This window comes from Pempheris klunzingeri, chromosome 18 (assembly GCF_042242105.1).
Source record: "Pempheris klunzingeri isolate RE-2024b chromosome 18, fPemKlu1.hap1, whole genome shotgun sequence".
Classification (NCBI taxonomy): Eukaryota; Metazoa; Chordata; class Actinopteri; order Acropomatiformes; family Pempheridae; genus Pempheris; species Pempheris klunzingeri.
Genome location: NC_092029.1, coordinates 15,693,229 through 15,719,221, shown reverse-complemented (window position 1 = coordinate 15,719,221; position 25,993 = coordinate 15,693,229). Strand labels below are relative to the sequence as shown.

The 25,993-nt window shown below is 40.8% G+C and overlaps 1 protein-coding gene across 2 annotated transcripts in view; it reads left to right on the top strand.

Annotated features, from left to right (window-relative positions):
• Window positions 1-25,993, top strand: part of ptprk (protein tyrosine phosphatase receptor type K) — a 103,997-nt gene that overhangs the window by 24,950 nt on the left and 53,054 nt on the right. For both annotated transcript variants that reach the window (XM_070849927.1, XM_070849926.1), the window contains exons 2-3: window positions 18,107-18,229; window positions 25,428-25,588. In XM_070849927.1, the coding sequence (XP_070706028.1) occupies window positions 18,107-18,229; window positions 25,428-25,588 (284 nt within the window). The remainder of the gene's footprint in view (window positions 1-18,106; window positions 18,230-25,427; window positions 25,589-25,993) is intronic.

Genomic DNA, 25,993 nt, shown 5'->3' with positions numbered 1-25,993 from the left:
GCAATCCACTCCTCACACACTCACACTCTGCCCCCGGCCAACACACACACAAACACACATATTGCCCATGGCTACACAGTCGGTCCAAGGAAGCTGTTTTTTTACTCTTCAAGTTGTTTGTTTGAGTGGATTTTACACAACGCCCTTGGCGTAACATCACACACACATACACACACACACACACACACATGCATGCATGCATTCAGAAAGATATGTGAAAAACACACATGCATATTTTTAGGCCTAATTATACAGACTTCTACTCCTGTGGGCATGGCATAATAACACATAAAAATACACACACACACACACACACACACACACACACACACATATATTTTCTGGTTACATCTTTTCCTATTGAAGCAGCAGCCATGGTAAGAGGCGCTGTCCAAAACCAGCAGCCAGATCAGTCCAGCACACATGCCAGAAACACTATGCAGTCCAATTATTCTGTAAATCTGTGCGTTTGTGTGTATGTTTTCTCAAATTGCATTTGTTAATATGGCAGAAGTTTCACAGCAGCTTCTATATGTCTCACTGATGGACGTTACTAAATCAAAGGATGGAGCTGCAACAGTCTGCTTGTTGATGCTTTTTTGCTCTTATATCGTGCGGTCATTTGGGAAAATTATAGTCCATCTCGGGGGTTTTATGGAGTAAATATTCAGTAAATGACCACATTGTGCGTTTGTGTGTTCTTTATAAGCCAAAATGCTGTGATTGTAAAAGCCCAGTTTGAGGAGTAAATGGGCTGTTAACTCTGGTAAAGGAAACTGGTTTCATCTTCTCTTTCATCAAGTGTGTATTTCCTCTCTTTCCTCTGCCTGTGTCACTATCAGTTTCCCCCTCTCCTTTCCTCGTCCCTCTCTCCCTTCCCCCTCGCCTGCAGGACAGGAGGCAGAGAGGAGTGGACAGTCAAAGGAGATGATCCTCTCTCTCTCTCTTACTCTCTCTCTCTCGCTCTCTGTCTGTCTGTCTCTCGCTCGCGCTCTCAGCATTACAAAGCCCCTTGTCCACTTTGATTACTTACATTAACATGAGCAAGAAAAAGACTGCACTCTGGATTTGCCTGTGTGTGCGCGCTATAGAGAAAGAGAGTGACCGGGTTTCTGAGCGTGTGTGTGTTTGTGTGTGTGTGTGTTTGTGTGTGCCGGCCCAGACACAAGTCAACAACCAAACAGAGCAGGGATTGTTGGGATGTTGTATAACAACCAATGGTTTCCTTGTGCGACAAACCAGAGAGGAACGAACATTTTCTGCCTGCCTGCCGTGAACGATGGCACTGACACGGTGGGAGGAGGAGAAGGAAAGTGATGGAGTGTGTGTGTGTTTAGTGGTCGTGGTGGGAGGGATGGGTGATCAAGAGGAGGAGGGAGGGAGGAGGTATGGATAGAAAGCTGGACATGGATAGATAGATAGGATAAATGAAAATGCGGCCAGTCTGTACTTGTTTTCCATTATCAAGGTTCCAAACTGTTCACAGAACAAACACAAACAGCGTTAATTACTTGGCACACATTGTGCGTACGTGCCCCAATGGGAGGAAGAGCTTGTGAATGTGTGAGCATGTATAGAAAACAAAAGGAACAGAGCCTTTATGTGTGACAGAGACAAGGATGGAAAGGACAGTACTGTGGGAAAGTTTAAACGATGTAGGGCAACACACACACACAGACAGGTGTCATAAGCAGCTACTTTATTCCAACTGGAGTGAATCGCTTTTTGATCATCTCTAATTGGGGAGTAACAATATTTGTTTTTTATTAAAAAAAAAAAAAAAAAAAAAGTTCAGCAATCCAAAAATCTTGCATCATGCACCGCGGGGCTGGAAAAACATCCCCCCACATCAAGTCTGCTGGCTCTGCTAAGGTGCTGATTTCTTTCCAGACTTTTATTTGTTTTGATTTGTTGATTATTTTTTTTGTTTGTTGTTGCAGCATGCACTTCAAAAAATTAAGACACCCCTACCTCAACAAAAAACACATCACTTCTAGCCTATAAACAGGCGTGGTTATGAGACTGGAAGTTAATTCTTGACTATTGAAACAGATTGATATATTCAGAGATGGATATGTTCAGCTGTAATCATAAGATACTGCACAGAGACATAGCAATGCTGAAATCTGTCTTTAGAAAACAGTTATTCTTTTCCAGCTTCAGGCATCTGGCTCTGCATCTGATCTTGACCTACAATTTCCAGAAGCTCGCACGCAAAAGAATATGTACCGATAAGGGTCAGTAAAGAAAGTATTTCAGCTGGGTAGAGGTAGAACAGGAATGTGTGCAGTTTCCAACTAGAAACAGGAGTCTTTGTATGAGTACCAAAGGCTTTCTGTGCTGCATAAATGATATGTTGTGGAAGTAATCTATGCTACTCTGAAAAGTACATTGTGATACTCGCCTGTGCAGTGTTTGTATCTGGGTCTTAGGTCATGGAATGGGTATGTATGCTTCAGTGATGCCCTCGTCTGTGTCTCCTCTCACAGTGCTGACATTAAAGGGTCCGTCTTAGTCCAGGGTCTGATGCCCTGGAGCAATAGGCCACAACCCCCCAAAATGTGCGCACACATTCCCCATGAAATGGACATTTCAGGGTCAGCTCTGGCAGAAATACTAGAGGCAGTATTTTCTTTATATCTGCTTTTAAAAGGTCTCTTTAATTTCAGTTTTGCATTCATATAGTTCAAAAACAGTCAAAGATTGAGCAGTACATACAATGTTGTCAAGGCCAGACAGGATTACCGTTAACATGCCATTTTAAAATAATTTTGTTTTGGACATTTTGTGTCATGATTTCCAGAAAGACCAAATCAATGGTCAGGCTTCCTGTCAAGGCCAGGAAACATTTTCTGATCACAGAAGACCACGTTTGCTGTCAGTAAAAGGGGCCGTGATATCTGTACAGCACTGACAACATACAAATACTTCTACTAACTGTGCAGGACTGTCATTTTTTCATACTGGGAATCTGTACAATGTGTTTTTACATAGTGCCCACTGGTCCCACTGTAGCTGGAATATTAGGACATTTTGTCGAGGTTCCACGAGGCTGATTGACAAAAAAGTAAATCAAGAACTATTTTGATAATTGATCAATTCTTATATTATATTTCTTTTTTTATGATTGTAAACAGAATATTTTTGGGTTTGGGACTTTTGCTCATGATGTTCAAAGATGTCACCTTGGGCTATAGGTAATTTGGATGGACATTTTTCACTTTGATATTTTAATGTGTGTGTGTGTGTGTGTGTGTGTGTGTGTGTGTGTGTGTGTGTGTGTGTGTGTGTGTGTGTGTGTGTGTGTGTGTGTGTGTGTGTGTGTGTGTGTGTGTGTGTGTGTGTGTGTGTGTGGACTCAAACCAGCAACCCTCCAGTCATGTCTCTGACCATTGAGCCTCAGACTAGCTTATACATTTCTCTATTGACCTCAATATATGCAGACAGAGATAAAGAAACATAGAGGAGGGACGCATTTAACAATGTTGTCTGGTGTCTCAAGTGTGTGTGTGTGTGTGTGTGTGTGTGTGTGCCTGAGGCAGTTCTCTGTAACCTGAATGTGAGTCAGAAACCGGTTCGACTCATTTCCTGCTCAGAGCTTTGTCATTTAACAATGGACACACACACACACACACACACACACACACACTATATCTATTAAAAGACCACTCCCCTGTAGGTAAGTGGCCTCTCCCTCCCATGAGCCACTCCTCAGCTCCAAGACACACATACACACACACTTATAGAAACATAAGCATTTGTATAACTAGACCTGTGTGAATTATTGAATCAAGGTGAATTAATACAATTTGCTAAAAAAAAAGAGCCCCATCCCAAAAATCTTTGATTTTCTTTATCATTAAACTCACCCAAGGACACGAGTACCAAGTACCTGACCATAATGTTTCTCCATTTCTTTCTCTGAAAGCTGTGCTCGCACACAAACTCTCTCACACACACACGCACATGCACTATTTCCCTGTTGTAAAGTGTAATAACAGCAGTCCTCGGGCCAGTTACAGCTATCGTAAAGAGACGACAACTCCCAAAACTCATTTACCACACACACACACATGCACACACCGTGAACCTGGAGGGAGGAGTGGAGGTCTCTGTAGCACTGACTTTGCCCTTTCTCTCTCTCTCTCTCTCTCTCTCTCTCTGTCTTGTGTCTCTTTTTCAAGTGACGTTTGACCACATTTTACACCTGAAGGTGACAACACACACACTCACGTTCATGCACACTCTGCAGTACGTGCTCTCTCCAGTCCCCAGGCTAGTGTGTATGATTGCGTGTTTGTGACAGAGTGGGGAAAGCAGACAGAAGAGAAAGTAATAATGTAGTGGTGTGTTCACATTCCTCTAGTTTCTCTTGTTGTAATAAAAGATGCCACACATTCATAACTTGTGGCAGAGGGAAAATTCTGGTTTATTAGAGCTGATGCTTTATTTTTGTGGTGTTGGCCATCATTTCTACAATTTTCTATGGTAGGGGGAGTTTAACGCTGTCCTTGCCAAGTTTTTTTAAATAATATTTGTGATCTGTCGTATGTAGTTGGTGTTACCAGTGTTTTACAAAATTTGCCCATTGCCTTGTAGTCATTTAGCTTTTTTTCCCTTAAAAAATAAAACCCATTTAGTTAATTTACGCATTTCAGCACCAGCATTCTTAGTGGTGTCACCAATACTTACAAATAAGAGTGTCTGCTCAAGATCTAACTGCTTAAAGAGCAGTGGTGGCCCTAAATGACAATAGGACAGTGCTGAATGTTTGTACATAGTGAGTGTGTGGTTGAGTGAGCGAAGGAGAGTGACGGTGAATGTTCAGAGCGGAAGGAAAAGTGTAGCAGAGAAGTTATCGATGAAGACTGCAGCGTCTCAAGACCCCCTTTTCTTGTCAAATATCAGTAACACCAGTGCTACAGATCACCAGTTTAATTCCTCACTGTCGTGTCCCTCCCACAGCTGCTATCTCCTCTACTTCATTTCAAGGTAAAGCTTAACGTGAGTGCAGCTGAAATGTTTCCAATGATAATAATAAATGTTTGTATTCCAGTTTTCCTAATACAGGTGTTGGTTTTAAAATGATCGTATCATCTACACACTCGAGTTTCTTTCCACGTCTCTCCAGATGGCATCAGTTGACTTGATGAGAGCAATGTTATGAAACTACTGCTAAAACTACAAAAATACCACCCAGGTTGCATTAAACAGAAATCCCAATCAATATACACCTGCCTTTGGAAGTAAACCCACTGACCACAGTGTAAGCAACCTGTAAATATTGCTTCATGTTGTTTTACATTCATACACATGGTCTCGGCTCTTGTGACACACAGTTATGGCCTTTATTTATGCCTGTTATCATAGCAGACATAGTTTTTACCCTCAGCAGAGCCACCATCCTGACACGCTAACAGAAATGTGTAGTGTATGTTTAGCTCTGCAGACAGTCTCAGAACTAGGAGCTTTGGAAGTTGTCTGGCCTGCTAGCATGTTATTCCCACTTGTGTGTTATTTCCTTTGTTTGGGTCTCTATGGTTTCCACCGCTGTGTAATGTGCTCTTTTTCTGTGCTGGCAGTGAAAAGTAAATTTCCTCCAGGACAGTAAATGCTATCGTTAGGTATCTTTTGTTGTTCGACAGAACTGTGTCACAACCACAGATAAAAGGGCCTCTTTGACACATTATTTTTTTCTATTTCAGATATTTTTTTTTTTTGTATTTGATTTTTATTTGTTTCAGAAGTCCCAGAAACATTTTCCAATTGTTATTTTAGGCGCTTTTTTTCCTCTTTGAAGTTAGATGTTTTAGAGGCTTTTTTTATGTGTGTTTATTTGTTTGTCTCAGTCTGTTTTTCTCTCTTCGTCTCTGTCGGTCTCTCCAGTATTAGTGCTGTTTCAGGTTGTTCTTTGTGTGTCGGTGTGGAGAACTGCTTTTTGTCCGACAGGCTGAACAACAGAAGTGCTTCTGCTGCACAAACACAGGATAGACTAAATCCGACCCGCCAGTCGGTCAGTCAGTAAATCAGTCAGCCAGCCTTTGAAACCAGCTTGCTGGACAATTGGAGAAGTCAACCAGGCAGTTCAGTGTGTCACCAGCCTCTGTGCTGACTTGCTAAGCTAGCTGCTTCAGATTTAACCTGCTTATAGCTCTGGGGTGGGATTTTTTTTTTTTTTCTTCTTCCCTAACCTCACACTCAGGTTTCTTCCTCCTCTCACTTTCCAGACTCTTCCCCTCCTCCTCAGTATTTTCCCCCACCTCTTCCTTGCTTTTTGTTTTTCATAAATTTTCCTCCTTCCTTCTCCATCTGGCCTTACTTATCTTGTGTGTCTGTTTGAGTGTGTATGCATGCATGTGTGTGTTCATGTCTCTGGGGGTTGGTATTTAATGTGTGTTTGTTATGCTCTTATCTCGTCCACACCAGACCTGCTTTTCAGTCCAAAACCTCAGCTGTGCCCCGATTGGCTCCGAAACGAACTGCCTCCTGTCTGCTCTGTGATTGGCCCATTCAAATCCTTTACAATGGATTTAGCATTATTTGATTGTATTCTCTTGGTAATTTATCAGTTAGCTATCAGGGAACATGATGAATGGCTTAGTGTCACAGCTCGCTGGCTCCGGTGGCATGTAGGTACATACAGGTGCGGGGCTAGCTGCTCCACCCGAATACAGCCCACCAACCGCCAGCAATCATTCTGACCCCATTCTGTCCTGTATTGATCCTTTTACAGTCCAGGCCCCTTTTGTAAAAGTCATTGAGACTTCTAGCCTCATTCACAGTGTCACATTGTCTGGGGAGGTGTTCAGTAAAACCTAGAAGAGGTGTTGCTTACATCCTTTTGACTTTCACATCACTCACATCATGTTTAGATGCTTAGCAAAGAGATCTGTACTAAAATATTAATTGCAGCTCAGATTTTTCCCACTTTGAGTCATAATATGGTTAAGGTTTATACAGGCTGAGTGTCTGTGGTGAGTCAGCCAGTCAGCATTTTTGAGGTCAAGTGTGCGATGAAGGGTGGAGAGAAGCAGCCAGTTGAGACTTGTTGTTTGGGGATTTTACTTTACTTACTAAAGGAATACCAGCTGTGCTCTCAGTTCTGAGTGCCGTCTGAGGGCTCAATAATTACTCCCCTCTGACTCATTCAGAATGACACACTGACATGGGATCTGATCGCGTGGATCGTTTATGGGTTTCTCTCAGTGACGTTAGGAGCCACCACTGTCTGGAGTCATCTTAAGACTTAATTGCCAAACATAAAACTTTTCTGTGTGTTTCAGTTCAGGTCCCATTGCAGAAACTGAGAGGAAAGTTGACATGTGATGTTTGACAAAAAAGCTGATGTGCTTCAGTGTTCACAAACCACTATGTTTGAGAGAGAGAATTGTAAAATAGGCACCTTTGGCACCACACTGTATTGTAACCCACACTGACAGAGACAGAAAAAAAGGGGTGGACAAGGAGACAGTAAACATAGAAGTGGGTGTGGGGAGAGGTAGATGGGTGAACAAACACACCAAAAGAGGAGGGGGATGGTTCAGCTTTCCTGAGAACGAGTGAAATCTGACTCCCTCTGGGGCTTGTGGGTGAACTCATTCACAGACTGCATGAAGGGGGGAGGGAGGTAAAGGAGAGGTGAGCAGGATTTCCCAATTTTCTTTGTGAGCGACAAGCTCTCCTCTCCATCTCACTACCATCCACACCTCCTCTCCTGTCCTCTCTCCTCCTGCCTAATCTGCCAGCCAGCCAGCCAGCCAGTCAGTCAGCCAGCCAGTCAGCATGTGAAGTTGCTTTAAATGTCAGCATTTGAATAGTAATAGAGATTAACGATGGGGAGATATACAGAGAGCGTAAGAGGGAGTGAGAGAAAGCACAGGAGAGAGGTGAATGTCATAAAGATAGCGTCTATCGACAGTTTCGACCCCTGGTAACAGTGCTAAGAACTATCTCTGCACACACACACACACACGCACACACACACACACACTGTAATCATACAGTGGCCAGACAAAAATAGAAATAAAAAAAGATAAGGAGAAAGGAGCTACCATAGAGGTGTGATGTGTGTAAACTTTAGGTGTCATGTTAACTGTCAACAAGTCATTGAGGTTGTTCAGTCATATTACTATCATGTTGAATGCAGAACTACATACAGTTTTACTTCCAAAAGAATACAAAAATACCATAAAACATTAGCTGAAAATGTGAGGATTTCTATTTCATGGTAAACTGCATATTTTAGTGTTGGATTGGTGGTCATATAAAGGAGGCTTTTTGACAACATCACTTTTGAGTTTGGAGAAAATGAGACGGACATTTTAGTTAATCAGTTAATTAAGAAAATCGATACACTAACTACTTTTGGAAATGATAAAAAAGCCTGGCCCATTCATAGGTCGAGCTCTAATGCATACCACACAAAAGCTAAAATGACTAGATGAGTGGGTGATCAGAAAATGAATGGAAAAATAATTTTAAGTCCAAATGCCAAACATTCAGTTGTTACGCTCGTCTCAGTTGTGAATATTTGCTGCACATATTAGTTTTACATTATTGCAAATACTCTTGGGTTTGGTAAAACGTTCGATTTGGAGCTCTGGAAACTTGTGATTTACACTTTTTTATACCATTTTTGCACTCACCCATTAGAATTATGCACCAACCTTACTTTGGGCAATGTTACAACCTTTTCCAGACTACAGACTTGATGCAACATTGCTACAAAGAGTGAGAGAGACAAATTTTCCTTTCAGATTGATCTGTTAATGATAAGGTTGTCATGTGGAAGCAAATAGCTTGCCCAAAAAATGGCCTCTGTAGCATCGAAATGTGGTCCCTCACAGCTCAGTTCCCATTCCCATTGTATTGTGTGACAGTGATACCATGATAGCAGGTCATTAGCAAGTCGTTCACGCCTCATTGTCTGCTGATGGCGCTTTTTGTTTGAGGTTGTCCAGGCAGAGATGTGTTTTCAGGTACCACATTTGACTCCATTTGTCCCAAAACATGGAAATGAAAGCCTCATTCAACAGCAGAAGTTGCTGTTGAATGTGTAATCACAATGTTACAAAGAAAGCCCTCAGAGTACAGTGAGCGTGCTCTCTCGTGTTTTAAAGGATCACAACTCAGTAAGTAACATTTTACTGTTAAAAAATAATCCTATCCAGACATGTTGGTCAATGAAATACAAACACGTAGTGATGGAGGTCATGGCTGCCTTTCACCAAAGCGCCCGTACGACCAAATCATCAGTTTGTGGAAAATAATGTGGCGCTTGAAAAGTGCTTGAGTTTGAATTTGAATTGAAAAGCCGCATTAACCCCAAAAGAGGAGTGGGGTGAGGGGGGAAGATAGTCAGGGATGGAAGGACGGAAAGGCTCCTCACAGAAGGAAAAACACACATTTCTGTTTTACTGTTACTGTCAATGGAAACTCCTGAATCAGCTGAACACACATGCACATACGCACACAGAGACACACACACACACACACACACACACACACGTCTCAGATTCAATTACAGCATTGTGAGATGAAGGAGAAATTCTTCAGCCTTCAGCACTTCCAATTAAACTACCGCTCTGCGTGTATGTGTGTGCGTACTTGCAGGATTGTGTGTGTGTGTGTGTGTGTGTGTGTGTGACAGCGTGCATGTGTCTGTGTTTGTGTGTTGCTGTGTAAGTCATGTGTATTTGGGTGTGTGATTGCGCGTGCCAGTGTGTATGTTTAACAGGCGAGGTGTGTGTGTGTATATGGGTCCTGGCTTTGATGGCGTCGCGCTGCGCTGCGAGGGCCACTGAGGCATGACGAGTGAGAGTTTGTGTGTATGTGTGTGTGTGTGTGTGTGCGTGCGTGCGTGTGTGTGTGTGTGTGTGTGTGTCAGCCTCTCTGATGTCACCTTGTATCATTTCAGGCTAATTTCACCTATTCTCAGAGAGGGAGAGAGAGAGAGAACAAGAGGCAGAGGGAAAGAACAAAAAAGTAGAGACGACAAAGAGAAAGTAAATGATAAGGTACAACTTTATTAGTGTCCTTGAGGCAGTCGGCATCAGCTACTCAGTGATGCAGACACACACACACAGATTAAAAACAACAATTACAGCAACAGGAGCACGGTGTGCAATATGACAGGGTACAGAATATTGCCATAGTTCATTTTAAAGGGACAGTGTATAATATTATAATAGAGTATGATCATGTAAAGTGAGTAAAACAATCAAATACAAATATACATACTAAACTATCATTTTTTCCACTAATTCCTCTCCCCTCTCTCCTTCTCCTCTCCCTTTAAGCCGTCTTCATGCGTTTGAGCCAAAAACTAAAACCATTGTAGTGATTCACTGGTAAGTAACGTCCCACAAAGCCACGATTAGAAATCCGGGTCAGCAAATGTAATTATTAACTGGACTCGGCCGAAATTGCACTGATTTGGAGGAAAACAGTATTACTGGTGGTTGGAATTGGATTTTAATGATGTATGTAATTATTGTCCTTGAAAATTATTTCCGTTTGCAGACTGGAGCTGCTCTTTCTCTTCTTTTCTGTGCTTTCTTTTCCACCTCTTTTCTCTCCATGTTGTAAAATTGTGATGCCACCAAACTAAATAGATATTGATCCTCATTAAACTTGTTAGTAACACAGGAAAAGATGGAGAGACAGGGATGGAAACACAAGAAAATGAGGCGACTGAAACAAAAGAACATTGTGACACAGTATTTTATTACTGTATAATAAAGTTAATCACCGGGTTTGGAGTGAAAAACGATATCCTTGTTTCTTTTTCTGCCAGTCTGTTTTTCCTTTCTCCCTTTCCATTTCTTTGTACTGTTTCCTTCAGTTTCACCCTCTTTCACTCATCTTGTCTTATCTGCTCTGTGGTGATAATATCACTGCCTATAGACGGAAACAGAGCTCTGCTGATAGATACTAGGCACAGTCAGAAAGAGGGAGAGAAGGAGCAAGAGTGTGATCTGTACGTACATTACAGATAAAATGCGTATTATTTGTGTGGTGGAGGGGCAGATAGCGTTTATTCTCCTCACTCCCTCAGAGTTTGAGCAAATTTATGGTGCTTTGCTTCAGCTTGTGATCAGGGCCAAGATGTGATCATGTTCTCCACCCACCTGATGATGTAGCGGCCATCTGATTGGCTCAAATATACAGTACGCTGTAAACTCCCATACAGGAATTCAGTGGAATCGGCTCATCTTTTTAACTTGATATCGCTATTTTTTTTATTCAGAACTTATAAGCCTGAGTTCCTCTAGCTCAAACTCAGCCTATTATAAGATTGTGGTGTCACAAACGATATGTTTTTATGGCCTTGAGTCAACAAACTTTCATATGTTTTACATCTTACATTAGATACCTGCTCGTCTTTAACGCAAGCTGTATGACCTTAAATCTTTGTAGACTGGATGACTGAAAATATTCATCTTTTCTTCATTTCAAACCAGAGTAGACATACTCCAGCACACATAGAATAAATACAATGGAAATAACAGCCTGTCTCTGTGATTTCCTACACAGAAAATTCTGATTAACAGCACCCGTTTGAAAGAGCTGCTAAATTTGTTCTCCGGTTGCTGTGGTTTGTTATATTTCTCAGTTCTTCAGATCTGCGGTTTTCTGTTCTGTTCTTATTATTAGAGCAATAATGCAGCACATTGTTTGCTGTAAGGCAAACTTAACCCTTCAAGCTGCCTCAAAGTACATACATTTTTTTATAATTTGTATGCATTGTGCTCCGCAGCGCCTCACATATTTCCTCTCAAACAATGTTGCCACTTCATTACTACACAATTCACATGACATAACTGTTTCCCTTACATTAACTCATCATCCCATGAATAAAAACAGGCTATGGCCACCTTCCTGCTCAGAATAAATCACTGTCAATCCTTTCAAGCACTGCATTCAAGCATTTATGTGATTAGATAGCAGTGTGAGTAAAAAAAACAAAAGCAAGCTTGAGCTTGGCATTGAAGACCCTAGATATTTAGTTACACATTAGACCATGTCAGAGCATGTCCAAAGAGTGCCAATTTGTAGAATAAAGACTGTTGTAACAGCTGAGGCAGTGCTCGGTATAGATGTTTATTAGAAATGATTGCATTGAACACCAAGGCCATGCTACATGGTTGTGATTGTATGGTATTGCTTTTTTGAGAAATTTACTCTGCTGAGACAGCTGTGAAGGAATGTTTTGCACAAAAGAACAAGTATTGACTTGAATTCTTAGATTTGATAATCAGCCATCTCTTAGTTATAATGCAGTTTCTTTGTCATAATAGATTTTCAGGAATTGTCTAGAGAAAGAAAAAAAAAAAAAAACCTCCAAGACCTTCATTTGATTTAAAGTCAGCCCAGGGACTTCTCTGTGAGTAGACTATAGCTGTTAGATCTGATTTAATACTGCCTGTTCTGCAGATCGCTTAGATCACATTGGAGAACAGGAAAGCTAATCAAACGAGCTATTGTTATACATTCTTGCCATGTTGCCAACTAATAATCTTGATCTAAGCTAATAACTGAGAAATGAGCATGGTCTTCTCTTTTTTTGCCGGCAGCCCCATGGGGGCTGTCTGCATCAGTGTTTCTGAATAGTTTCGGTCAAAGCACTTTTGCTTCATTCACCTCCTGGAGGTGGAGGTCAATGCAAATCACCACAAAATGATTCTGAGTGACGGTGGCAGATGTTGTGTCTGATGCCATTCAACAATCTTTTTGAAAAGACTGCGGCTGTCCTGTGTCACTCTGTGTGTGTGTGTGTGTGTGTGGCTCCTCTCTGTGCCCTTGAGCCTTTATCAAGTCCTTCTAATTATTTTATTATGCAAATGAGTCACCATTATTTCATTAGCGAGGCAGCCAATCACAGAAGCTGATTAGGAGGTGATTAGCATGCAGTGGGGTTCTCTCTCCTTGTGTCCTTGTGAATGGAAGGGAGGGGGCAATAATGACCCATCTGGACACACGCTTGTGCATTTAGTTGGAAAGTTGTTGTAGGATTTGTTATACATTACAGTACAATTAACACATGCAAGCACAGTACAAACACACATTGTATTTCTGGAATGCATTTATATTTGATATTTTTACATTAGCAGTGGATCAGATGAACGTGTGTAACATGAAAGGGTTTGGCCATAGTGACAAAGTGGTTATGATGAGATGCTAAAACTCACAGTACGCTGCTAGGCACCAAAGATCAGACCGGCCAAGTTAGCGTGGCGTGCATAGCGGGGCATTTAATAACTAAAGAGCCAGCTATTTCCCTCAAGAGTTGGTGGAGACCAAAACATAGCTAATAGGTCACGTTAAGCACTTTTTTACCTTTTAAAATAACAGCTTCAAATCCATTTTGATGGTACACTGACTTGTAATGGGGGAATGGCGCCTCTTTCATTCCCACGCCTGTTTTTGTTAACGGCACCACCAACTTTGAGTCTAACTGCTGTGGGTGCAGATGTTTTTTCGCTTTTTTTGCTCTTTGGTGTGGCCTTGCATCAAAAGTCTATTCCCTTTCAAATATTTTTTTTCTCTTGTTTGATTAATGCAGTGCTGAACTTTCACAATAGAAAATGTGAATGGAAACTGCAAAAAATGAAAACATTTACTGAATTGTGGAGGGAAAAAACCTCACTTGAGGACTTTTTAGGTTTTTTTCCAAAAAGAGTTAATGTGCATGATGGGAGATGGAAACGCCTTCGTCGAATAAGTTGTGGACATTTAACTCACATGACAGATCAGCTGTTCCTGCTGTCTTTCGCGTCTCAGCCCCATGTGTTACAGTCATTATGTTAAGGCTTTGTCTTCGTCTCCAGACAACATGAAACAAGGCCAGTGGTGGACCGGACATCTGACACACTGGGACAAATCGGGTGGGCCGCTGCGTCGGTGGCCTGTGGACTGTCATAAAAATCCAAAAAGTTTTACCAGCTGTCAAACCTTGTTGTCTCTTTACCGGCATTCACTGTGCGCCTGTCATTTGGGGTTTAATTAAAGTATATACCAGTAACAAAGCTTACCAAAATAGACGTTAATGGTAATTAGAATTTGGTTATTTATGTTTGAATATTAAAGAAGCAGTCATAGATGGGTACTGCTAAACAAACAGACAGATGTGAACTTCAACATTTGTCCATGACATGGCTCATCAGGTAGTCTTTCTTCGCCAGTGGAGGTAGATTAATAGTTCAAGGTCTGCTCTTCTCATTATTGGCAACAAAGATTAACTGTCAGATGCATGTGTCTGTTGATGTGTGTGTTGGTTTAAGTTGGCAGGACATTGAGGAAAGGAAGAAGTGTTAACTGAGAACGTGGGCGAGCTAGTGTGAGGTTTGTGTGTATGTGTGTGCAGACAGTTTCACACACATTTGGTTTCTGCAGACCCCCTTTTCAGCAGACACACACCCATACTCATGGACACACAGCTACTTTGTTGGGTAAGTTAGCAGCTGAAAGCAGCGACCTCAATCAGAGGTGTGCCGACGAGAAGAGAGGAATGCTCTACGATTGAGAAATGTTCTTTTAAACCAGACAAAAAAGTGGAATTTAAAACAAGGACATGTTTTTCTTCGCTGCTAAGCCAAGGCAAAATACCTCTCCTACCACGGCACTATATCAGAGCTAAGTGGAACTGTGTACGTGTGTGTGTGTGTGTGTGTGTGTGTGTGTGTACACAGTTAAAAGCCCACAGCACATATTTTAAACACAGTGGGCTTAAATCCAATTTTGCTTTATATTGCTTTCAGAAGCAGAAATTTCAGAAAAAAAGCGTTCCAACTAAATAGAGCTTCTGTATGAATTCTGTAACTTCAGTGAGTTTAAACAAGGGCCAACACATGCTGGCACAAGTAAACTAAATGTAAGTGTTTCTGCAATGTCAAAACAAAAGTGTAACAGTTGATCGCTTTAAAAACACACATAATTACTTAGGCTATATACTTAAGTACTACTCACAAATACTTAAGTATAGGCACATTTTAGTTTGTGGCCACCAGTAGCAGCAATGAGCACAAATTTCCCGTCAATGAGCAGGGAATTAATTAGTATCACCTTAATGGAATCAGTCTTTTGCATATGACCAAGTTTTGCTAAACTGTTGTTGTGATAGTCACCTTCCCCTTTACTGGATTTGCATTTTCCTACTTTATGACTGTGAGGTTGTTTCTCTGACAGAAACAGAAAGAGCAACACCTTCCGCGCTGCAATCAAAAATTGAAGTAAAATTAAATTTGTGACTAAAAAAGTATTAATGCAAATCCGAGAGTTTTGTCGCAAAAACCAAAAGTTTTGTTTGTGATTTTGCTTGTTGTTGAGCTGAATCTCGTGGACGGGACTCAAGGTGAAAGATTCAGCTCAACAACAAGTAAAACTTTTGGATCCAAAACTTTTTCATTTTGCAAACAAAACCTTTTGATTTGCATTCATACATTTAATCACAAATGTATTTTACTTGCAATAAAAACATGTTTTTATTGCTGTGTGGAAAGTTGCTCTCAATCCTATCATGTTTAATTGCCTAAAACAGACACAAAAGTAACCTCATACAGGACCAGCTTCACACTGAACTGTAGTGCTTTAGTGGTATCATGCACATCAGCAGTCAAACTTAATACTGGATACTGATGTAAGACATTTGTGTCTCATGTCTCATCATACAGTGCAAACTAATGAAAGAGCGTATTAATTAAACAATCATAGCTAGCACGTTGAATATTCCCACCTTGTTAATTAAACTTGCAACATCGTTACTGAGCGTCTGAATGATCTTGGCAGTAATATGGGAACAGATGAAGAAAAGCAGTTTAATTTGAAGCAAAGCTCTTCTCTTACAGAGAATCCTATAGTGCTGCGGTGCATGTGGTCGTTAGAATCAAGAAATTTGTTGAATTTTTTCTTTTTACATAATAGCACCCATCCATTTCTCCTGGTAATGTCACAGTGGCATACACACAGATGCACACACATACACATAATGTTACACACCTTAGACACAGTCACATTAGATTCCTTATTAAATTAATGAAACTACTGGTTTGCCTTGTTTTAATTCTCACTTTGCCAACACTTAGCAGAGCTTTAACCGTACATAGAGAGTAGAAAACATCATTGTAAACAAAGGATGTCATTTTCGACCATAGACGCAAAACACGCACAAGGTTACCCTTTTAGTACACATGCAGTTGTGCGTGCCTCCACTTGTCCTTGCATATAGAGAGAACTCAATTTTAAAACACAGACACACGAATAAACCTTCACACTCATCCTCTGTTTACAACATCATGTTAAATGTGATGTTTGGCACGGAGTGTTTAAGGGCATAGTAGCTTTTCACCACTTGTTTTTTATATACCACTATGTTGGTATATAAAAACCACATTCAGACACACACCCCAGAGTAACACACTTTGCTGTTTTAACCCATGCAGAGAGAGCTACCTGGCAGCAAGATGTAAACTGACACACACACTGTGGGAGACAGGAAGCCATGCGGTTTACAAGCACACACACACACGGATACACACACATACAGCAGCATTTGATGTACATCAGTAGAATTAGATTCTGTATATCCACATTGAGTTTACAACTGAGTAGATTGGCGCATATAAATGAGCGTTATTGTGCTGTACTTCATGCCCTCTACATGTCCCAGCACTTTTGGCATTAAAACCGGAGGTTACTTGCTGTGACAAAGACTTAATTGAATTGAATGGGAGTGAACAGAATTGTACAAAGAGGGGCTGGTTTAAAGAATGATGCCCAGAGGAATGTGATCCAGTGCATCTCTGAGGCTGTGAGTCACAGCCAGCCATACAGCCGGCAGCCGAAGACAGCCGCTTAGTTTGATGTTAACTTGTTTCTCCTCTGGCGGCGGCTGTCACCTCTTGGTATCCTTCTGTAGCGGGAGCTCAGATCAGTGGGGTATCTGAGGGCCTGTCGTTCTGCTCTCCATCACAGCCGCCGCAGCTCGCTCTAGGACACAGGTAGCAAAGCTGTAGCGCTAACTGAATGCTAGGAGATTTATGTTGCTGGCAGTGCTGGTTGCTGATAGTGCTACATGGTGGCGTGTTCTAGTACGCCTACATGCAATCTATGTATCTTGGTTTGCCACTCTTTCATGACTTCCACACATTTCACAACAAAGACAAGTAAATGAAAGTGTTATTAGTGGTTTGTGTTTGTCTTTAGCCAATCTTTGACTTTTATCTCCAATTTTTATTGTGTGAAATTATAATGTTGTTGCTCTTCACTTTGTTATGAGTGAGGTTATTAATGCCTGTTTGGGCGGTTGGTCAGACAAAGTAAAATGAAGACATAAATCTGTGCTCTGGGAAATGTATTTTTTCCGACATATTATAAACCACATAATAATTGAATCGAGAAAATGATCCTACTATGTAAGTGTACTCTATCATGATATAGTTTATATCCCTATCAAAAGGCTATTTATGGAATATTTTATCCATCACCAGCTCCTACTAATGCTGATCTCTAAAAGGACAAAGAGGACACATCTCCGTGACCACTAACTACTACTGACTTGAGTCAGATGGCATTGTGGCTTTTCTTAGCCATATCTCTCCTAGCCATTTTATTAACACAAGCCGTGCATCACTTGTAGGTAAATGAATCAGATAGCTAGCAGTGGCCAGCATGATATTTCTATCAGCACTATTGCCAGTACAAGCCACATATCATTGCAAGTTGATTGTTTCAGCTAGCCGCCAGGGACAAGTGGCGTCTCTCTGTATTAGAGCACCTTCCTGTTTAAGCGGGGCCACAGGCGGCCAGCTCACACATGGCTGTCCTGAGGCTGTGGTGATGGGCTCAGATGATCAGCTGAAGGCCCTGATGGTTGAGTCAGAGGTGATCCTGACTGGCCTTGAGTGATGACTGCTGAAGCTCAGACTCCTGGTGGTTTATTAATGAGCTGAGACACAGCCACGCACAGAAAAACAACATTAAGAAGAATCAGGAGTTCTACTGGATAAGACCAAAGAGGAATTCATGTTGCATTGCAAAGTTAGTTAATTCAGTCAATTATCCTTGATCCTATAAGGTGAACTAAATCTTATTATGTTTCTCTTTGCAGGGAGCTGTACGTTTGATGAGGGCTTCTCTCAGTGTGATTACCAGCAGGATCCCTATGATGACTTTGACTGGACGCACATCAACACCCAGGAGGTGCCCTACGTCTCACCAGACCTGCCACAAGGTGAGACCTGACCTCCTTACTCCTGGCTTTGTCGTCCACTTCTAGTGTTCAAAAACTCACAATGTGGGAAACTAAATTAGTTCATTTACTGAAGTACTGCTCAGACATCCTTGACTATTTCCATTCATTACTTTTACTTTTCCTCCACTACATGTCAGATGGAAATATTGTACTTTCTATCCCACTACATTCGTTTGATACTCAATACTTTTCTTTCATATAACGTTAAATTTGATGTTAAATGTTAAAGATTACGTGAAACATTAAACATCCCTTAAACATCAATATCCTTTTGGGGCCTCTTATCACATTTCAGATCTCTGTGACATTGTTAGTATTTCTCTTCTAAACCCTTCACATGGTTTTATTGAAATAACCGCTTGAGTACGACGTTGTGGAGTAGAGCTTTGTTCTTTCTCTTTACTGCAGCATTAATCATTTCCCCACACTTCAGGCTTACTTTGTGACCCTACGTAGGAGGTTTGACTGCTTGGTTTGGAGACACTGGATTAAACCTCTGAAAATAGTCAAAAGTAGCTCCTCCTCGACCAGTAAAATGTTTCGTACAAACTGACGGATCAGTATTAAAAATCAAAGCATGTCAGGTGTAATATCAGTCAAAGGGCCATTTTTCTGCAGGGCTTTTACTTTAACTGATTATTTTTTACATTGATGTATTGGTACTTTTACCCAAGTAAAGGATCTGATTCCTTCTCCCACCAAGATCTCCTCTCCTCTCCTCTCCTCTCCTCTCCTCTCCTCTCCTCTCCTCTTTAATCAGTTGTTTTTTTCTCCATGATGATGATGAAGGGGAAATTAAATCTTTCTGCCTGAGGGCTGAGGGTCTAATTAACAGAATATGAGGTCATTAATCAACAGCAGGGAACAGGGAAGGTTGCCTACTTTACAATGTTAAAAGCTAAATGTTATAACAATAACCAGCTATGCAATGTTGAGATAGTGACTAGCCTTGTGATATTAAAACGGCAGAGTAAGAATGTAGACTAGTGTATGAACTATGGTGTTAACCACAGTGAGGCAACCATGTTAAAATGTGAAAACCACAAACATGCTTGAGTTAGCTCATTTCTTTTATCCCTGCCTCTGTCATCACCTCTCCTCTCCCTTCCTCTACTTTTGGTTCCTCTTGTCTCCTTTCATCGTCATTCCTCGTTTCCTTTCCTTTCATCTCCTCCCCTATCCTATTGTTTCCTCTCCTCTCCTTTCCTCTCCTCTCCTCTCCTCTTGTGTTTGGGAAGATTAGGATTTTGTTGCCATGACAATTTGATGCCGTTATTTATCTCTCATGCTTATCATCATGACAACCCAGCCTCTCTGACATTTAGAGAAAGGTTCAGTTCAACACCGGCTCTTTACGACTTTCACACAAATACACACACAGTTCCTCCTAAAAAGTGTGTGTGTGTGTGCGCCTGCTGTCTGGTGCATGTGGCCTTGCATATATTTAAGCCATGTCATGAGGGTTGGGTGCCTTGCCCAATGGTACAGAGCCAAAGTCTAGCATTCAGTGTTATTAATACCAAGTGGTGTCACTCTGCAGAGAGGGCAGAGTTGGCATTCTGAAGAGGTTAAATACGTTGCCCAAGAGCGCATAGGTAATGCCTGGAATTAGCATAGCATTAATGCCTGTAGAAGTTAGTGGAATGAGCAGGGGCACGGGGATGGCAGGGCAGGTTAATGGTTTGGAGATGTTGATTGCTAAAGGGGGGTTCCAAGCATTGCCTAAAGGTACGGGAGCATGAACTGACATTTGATGTGTTAATAATGCCAGCAGGGTGTGGGACAGTGGTGCTGTAGATGGAAAATTAGGTTGCTGGAGGGAATTACAAATACAGCACTTGGCAAGGTTTGTATTTGGAAGAAGTAGTAGGGGATGGGTGAGGGGTTGAGCTGGTAGCTTAAATGCCTGGCCCAGGGACACATTGGTAATTTCTATCATTAGAATAGCTGTTTTCTAAGGCAATCCTAGCCACCAGTAATTTAGAGGCATTCTGGTCTAGCAGCAGTCTCCCTGAGGGCATGGCATGATTTAGAGCGCAGGCACTAAACCTTTTTGCCTTTTGACCCCTGAAAACAAAGAGATACGAGCCCCCTTTGTTGGGGAGCTGTTAAAAGCATTTGGCATCTGAAAGACCTTTGGGAGTGAGTTTATTTTGCTGATTAGTAGTCCAGGGGGTTGAATATTGTCAAAAGTAGTAGCAGAAGAGAAGGAATCATCTTAGGACTTTACGTAAAATTGTTTAAGAGTCACTGGTTAGCTCAGGCAACAGTTATACTTTGTCCTTATAACCCAAATTGATTTGTCACAGTTGCTAATCACCAGGGTTTGGCAGTTTTCGTAATAGAGATAAAACTATTCTATATAATCTCTCTGGGGGTTGATGTTGGCAGTAGCCAGCATGGCATGTTCTAGAAGCCACACTGGCAATGTTTGTTGTGCCAGTTGAACATTCATGGGTTGGGGCTCTGTGGCTCAGTGGACTAAAGCAGATACTCTTGACTCATAATATTGTCAGCTAGTACCGCTATAAACGTGTTTGGCATGCCATTGGCTCTGTGTCTCTCTTTCCTCTTGTTTTGCACAGCGTACTGTCTGATAAGGGAGGAGAAAAAGCATTTAAACTGCAGTAGAGCTGGTCTCTTGTCCACTGGATGTTTTAATAATGAGCGAATAATGATGGATGCAGTGATGCAAACTACACAGCCTTACAATACCATGATATCAAACCTCTCTGACAAAGTCTCTGCAAGACTTGCACATTAGGGTGAACAAAAGCAGTCTTTGTTACAATGGATTGCATTTTTCTATTTCAAACGTGTATCCCATATAATTTCACTTCACATTAAATTGTTAAAGGCATGTCAATCAGTTCGTTGATCAAGTATTCGATTGATAGAACATTCAACAATCATTTTGATAAATGATTAATTTGAAATTCAATTTGCAGCGTCTCACATGAGACAAAGTACTGCTTTCTCTGTGTCCTATATGTAAATGTAATGTCTTTGGGTATGGACAAAACAAAACATTTGAAGATGTAATTTTGGACATTTTATAGACCAAAGAAATCATCAATTAATCAAGACAATAATCTGCAGACTAACTGATGATGAAAATAATGTAGAGCGGTTTTTAAAACTACAAATACAGATCAAAATGCTTTTACGAGAAACCAGAAATGAAATTAAATATTTAGTATTAAAATGAAAATTGAATAATGAAAACAAATGACAACATCTAGATGTGAGAATATGAAAAGCATTGCTCAGAAAACCACTGAATAATATTCACACTTTTGCTTTCATGCTAGAAGTATAATAACTGTATTTTAAGATGATTACACTTTAGCCACAACCCAATTTTATTTCCTCAAGTAAAATTTTGAATGGCAACTTCACTGAATTTGTGTCTATTTTAGTCTCAATGTACTTAAAGTTACTAATACTAGACTGTCTTCTTTTTAATCACACAGTCACAATAACGTTGACAAAGATAGACCTTAAAGACAGGTTGTTACAAATACCTGTGGAATGGGGAGGTTGAATAGCGAGGGCAAAATCATTCCACAGTCTGGGAGCAACAATGGAAAATACTTAATCACCCTTGGATTTTTAGCTGGGAATGTTGGCTGAGGAGCAGTGATTGGTCAGTAAATCTGAGCAGCCTGAACCTTGAATAAGAGCTGTGGAGACACGAGCAGTTTTGGTCCATGTAGTGCTTTAGAAATAAAATAATCCTAAAATCAGTGAAGTGCAGCCACACTGTCACTATATGCGCTGCATGTTTTCTATAAGTATGTCGACGTGGAGTGTTACATCCAAGAGTTTCTCAAGTGTTCTGTACCCCACCTAATATGGTTAGAGCCATAAAATGCTGAAAGTAAAACTCATCGATTAGCTGTTATCCCAGCAGCAGGCTGTAACTGTTTTGCTGAAGAACACTGTACTCTGTGTGCCACGCTGCTGCTGTTGTTGTTATGTGACATATCTAGGTCTTAAGGCTGTCACAGGGGTATTTTTAGCCTCATCGTTATATTTTGTCGTCATTCTATTAGCGGCCATTTTATACTTTGGCAGCTCAAAGACATCAGCCATTTTAGAAACTGGCAGACTTCAGGTGTCAGATGTTCTTGGCATCACAAGGTCTGCTTTCTTAGTATGGGTGTTGTATCATTTTCATGTACTGTCAGTCTTTTATTACTCATATTTTCCAATGCTATTTTTGTCCCAGATTAGGTGTTGTTATTGTCCTGTCCTTCTAGGCTGATATATTTTCAGTAACAATATAACATGTTGGACATTGCGTAGCCCTATTTGCTGAATATTATTTTGGCTGTTTTTACCTCTACCTAATCCATTTGCTGCTATAATTTTGCAGCAGGCAGTGTTGTGATTAGCTGACGTGCTAAAGGTTGTATTTTTGCCATGTTGTTGCCGTGTTGTGACATATCTGGGTCTCTGACTGATAGGAGTATTTTTAGCCAGCTCTCCATCTTGGCAGCCATCTTAAAGACACCTTTCTCATGTCACCATCTTGGTATCAGTGCCAGAAATGAAGGAATAGGGGTGACATCCGTCGCGTGTTCATCTTGGATGGCTTTAGATTACAGATTTGGTGATAGGAAGCGCTGCTGTCCTACTTTTGTTTCTGGTCTGATTGGCTGTAGTCCAGTTTGAACATTCTCATCTTGTGTCTTTTTGGTGACCTTCAGAACCAGGAAGTAGGATCATTCTAATACCGTTATGACTGAAATAGAGGAGAGAGTGTTCTGAAAAGCTGTTGTGTGTGTGTGTGTGCCCATGCACACTAATGTTTGTGTGCTCAAGTTGAAAGCCTGCTATGTTCTGCTGTATTCCACAGAGAAAAGTGTTTTCTCACAGTAGATTAGCTGAACAATAAGTGATAATCACTATTGTCCTACAGCTCATTGTATAGGGCAGATTGTGTATGGTATAATATGCAAATAGAATTAACCAGCAAGGATGAAGGGCTGTTTGACTGGAGCACAGATATTGTGTTGTATTATATTGAATTGTATTGTATTGTATTCTGTTCTTTTCTGTTCCATTCTCATGTATCCCATTGAGTTCTGTTTTGTTTTCTGCTCTGTCGCACTTCTGCACTAAATTATTGTCTGTTCTGTTCTATTCTATACAATTTAGGGCTGCAACTAACAATTACTAATTGTTTTCCTTATTGATTTAATCTTTCAATAATTATTTCAAAGGCTTGTCTAATTGTTTACCCTGTATCAGAAAATACAAAAACAATCCAAAGACCAAAGATGTTCACTGGACATTAATATAAAACAGAGAAAATCCTCAAATGTGAGTGGTTGTAACCAGCCTATGTTTAGCATTTTTCTTTATGAACCAATTAATCAATATGTTGTTTCAGCTGTAGTTCTATACAGTTAAATTCTAGTCTACAAATGTAGTTAAACGCTATCATGGCTACTTTCTTTTAGTTTATGGTGAGCTAATGTGAGATTAGACATCAGGCAGGATCAAATTTCATCATATTTCAGTGGAACAACATCTGGCTGAGGGCTGATCTGATTACTGAAACATCTGGAGGGGCCGACTGAGTGTCCTGTCAGCACACCCAGATTATGTATTAGTTTGAGCTCCATTTCCTGCAGTCAACCACTATAGGTACATGGTATAGTTCTCAACAGTGACAGTGGGCATAACAAAATACCTAATGTACATTTATTCTGTTCTTATTTGTGTCCCATCATATCAGAATAACAAAACCAGTGGGTTTATGTTTCAAATCAGCAGAGAAAGGCAGAACATAGTGCAAATAAGACAAGTAAAGCAGAAAAATATAGCCTGGAGGATAACTATGAAGAATGCAGCCCAATCATGTGACACTGCTGGGTAGTTACAGGTAATGATGTATTGCAGGCTGCGGAAAACTGTAAAGCCATGCAACCTGTAATGACTGGCAATAACATGGCATGCCATTTTGGCCAACTTTATGTGGTTTTGATCAAGTTCCATTAATTCCGATTTTGTTGATATTTATACCTGCTCTACATCTACAATTATTGTCACATGGAAGCCACATATTTCTGTTGTATCCAGAAATGAAAGGAGACAGAGAATAAAGAGAAGGTGGAACCAAAAGGTAGAAGAGAAGAAAGAAAATTGTGTGACTTCGTAAGACCATAAAATGAATATAAAAGAAAGAGGTAGCTTCTCTTCTCTCCCCTTCCCCATATTTACTTGTTGTCGGCTTGCTGAGTAACGGCTCCACAATCACAAAGGAGAAACAAATGACACAGTCGTAGTAACAGGGGTTTGTTTTATGCGTCTGGGGGGGACGGATGAGTGATGACTGATTCTAGCACTCTAAGCCCAAAAGGAACGAGAGGAGAGAGAAACAGAAGTGAGTAAAAACATGCAAACATAAAGGGAAAGAATAAAGGCTCTTTTGGGGGGTTTTGTTCCCATGACAAAAAACTCAGTACTTGAAAGTGTTTGTGTCAGAGAGGGAAGGCCAAATTCATAGGTTGAGTTTAGTGTGTAATTGACTTGACTCAAACAAACAATGTTGTCACAGGAGAATATCCTGGTTTCCTGGTTGGCTTAGTGTAATCTGCCTTGGCGTACATTGGAGACAAAACACACAGACATGGATACATAGTAATACGAACTCTAAGAAAGATGCAGAAAGAGGTAAAATCAATAAATACTATATGGAAATTCTATTAGAAAAACCGAAAGATTGAAAAAAAAATCAGTGTAATTTCCTAGTTCACAGAGCTGTCTGTCTCAGCTGTTCTTGTCTTCAAAGTGGATTCTTTTTAAGACAAACAGTAGCAGAGAGCATTGTTTTACTCATGTAGGTACACGTAGCACAGGCAGTGAGCACACAGCCTACACTTTGACATCCCAGTCATAATACGATGTCTACACACTAACTACCTCCTCAGAGGCCACCTTTGCCGAGCTGTTCAAGCAATGAATTTCAACAGGTGTGTGGTGCACAAGCACAAACAGCCCAAAACAAAAATAAGCTGATTCATGGGTCTTGATTCAGGTCAGATTCACAAACACTGCTCTCCACCTTGGAATACCTGTGAATTTTCCTGCCGTGGGACTAAGGAATATCTTATGTGATTTATCTTTTGTGATTTATCACATGGCCCCTCTCTGTCTCCGTGTCCAGGTTCCTACATGTATGTGGACGTATCTCAGTATGATGTCGGGGAGAAGGCCCGGTTTCAGCTGCCAGTCATGAAGGAGAATGACACTCACTGTATCGACTTTAACTATCTGCTCACCAGCCCTGACGGCTCCAGCCCTGGCACCCTCAACGTCCTGGTGAAGGTAATGAGGACAGCAAAAAAGCAGAGAATGCAATAGAGATACAGTAGTTTATTTTGCAATCAGGCACATACTGATTGTACTGGTTCAGTATGTTTGGTTTTACCTGCCTAGTAAGCAATCTGACCGCACCTTGTTCATTTTTAGACATTAACATCAACACTATAAGCAAACAAGACTGTCTGAATGCTGTTACTGGCCTCTACATGCAGTTTACATTGTAAAAGGCGAGGTTTGATTTTATGAGACTCAAGCTGGATTGTATTATTTGATTTATTTATTTATTTTTACAAAACATAGGATTGTTTTATTCCAAAAAACAACCCTAGATGAGTTCAAGCGCTGAGTTAAAGCTTTTTATTTGTCACCATGACATATGGGGAACAGAGTCTCTTCAGTTAAGATGAA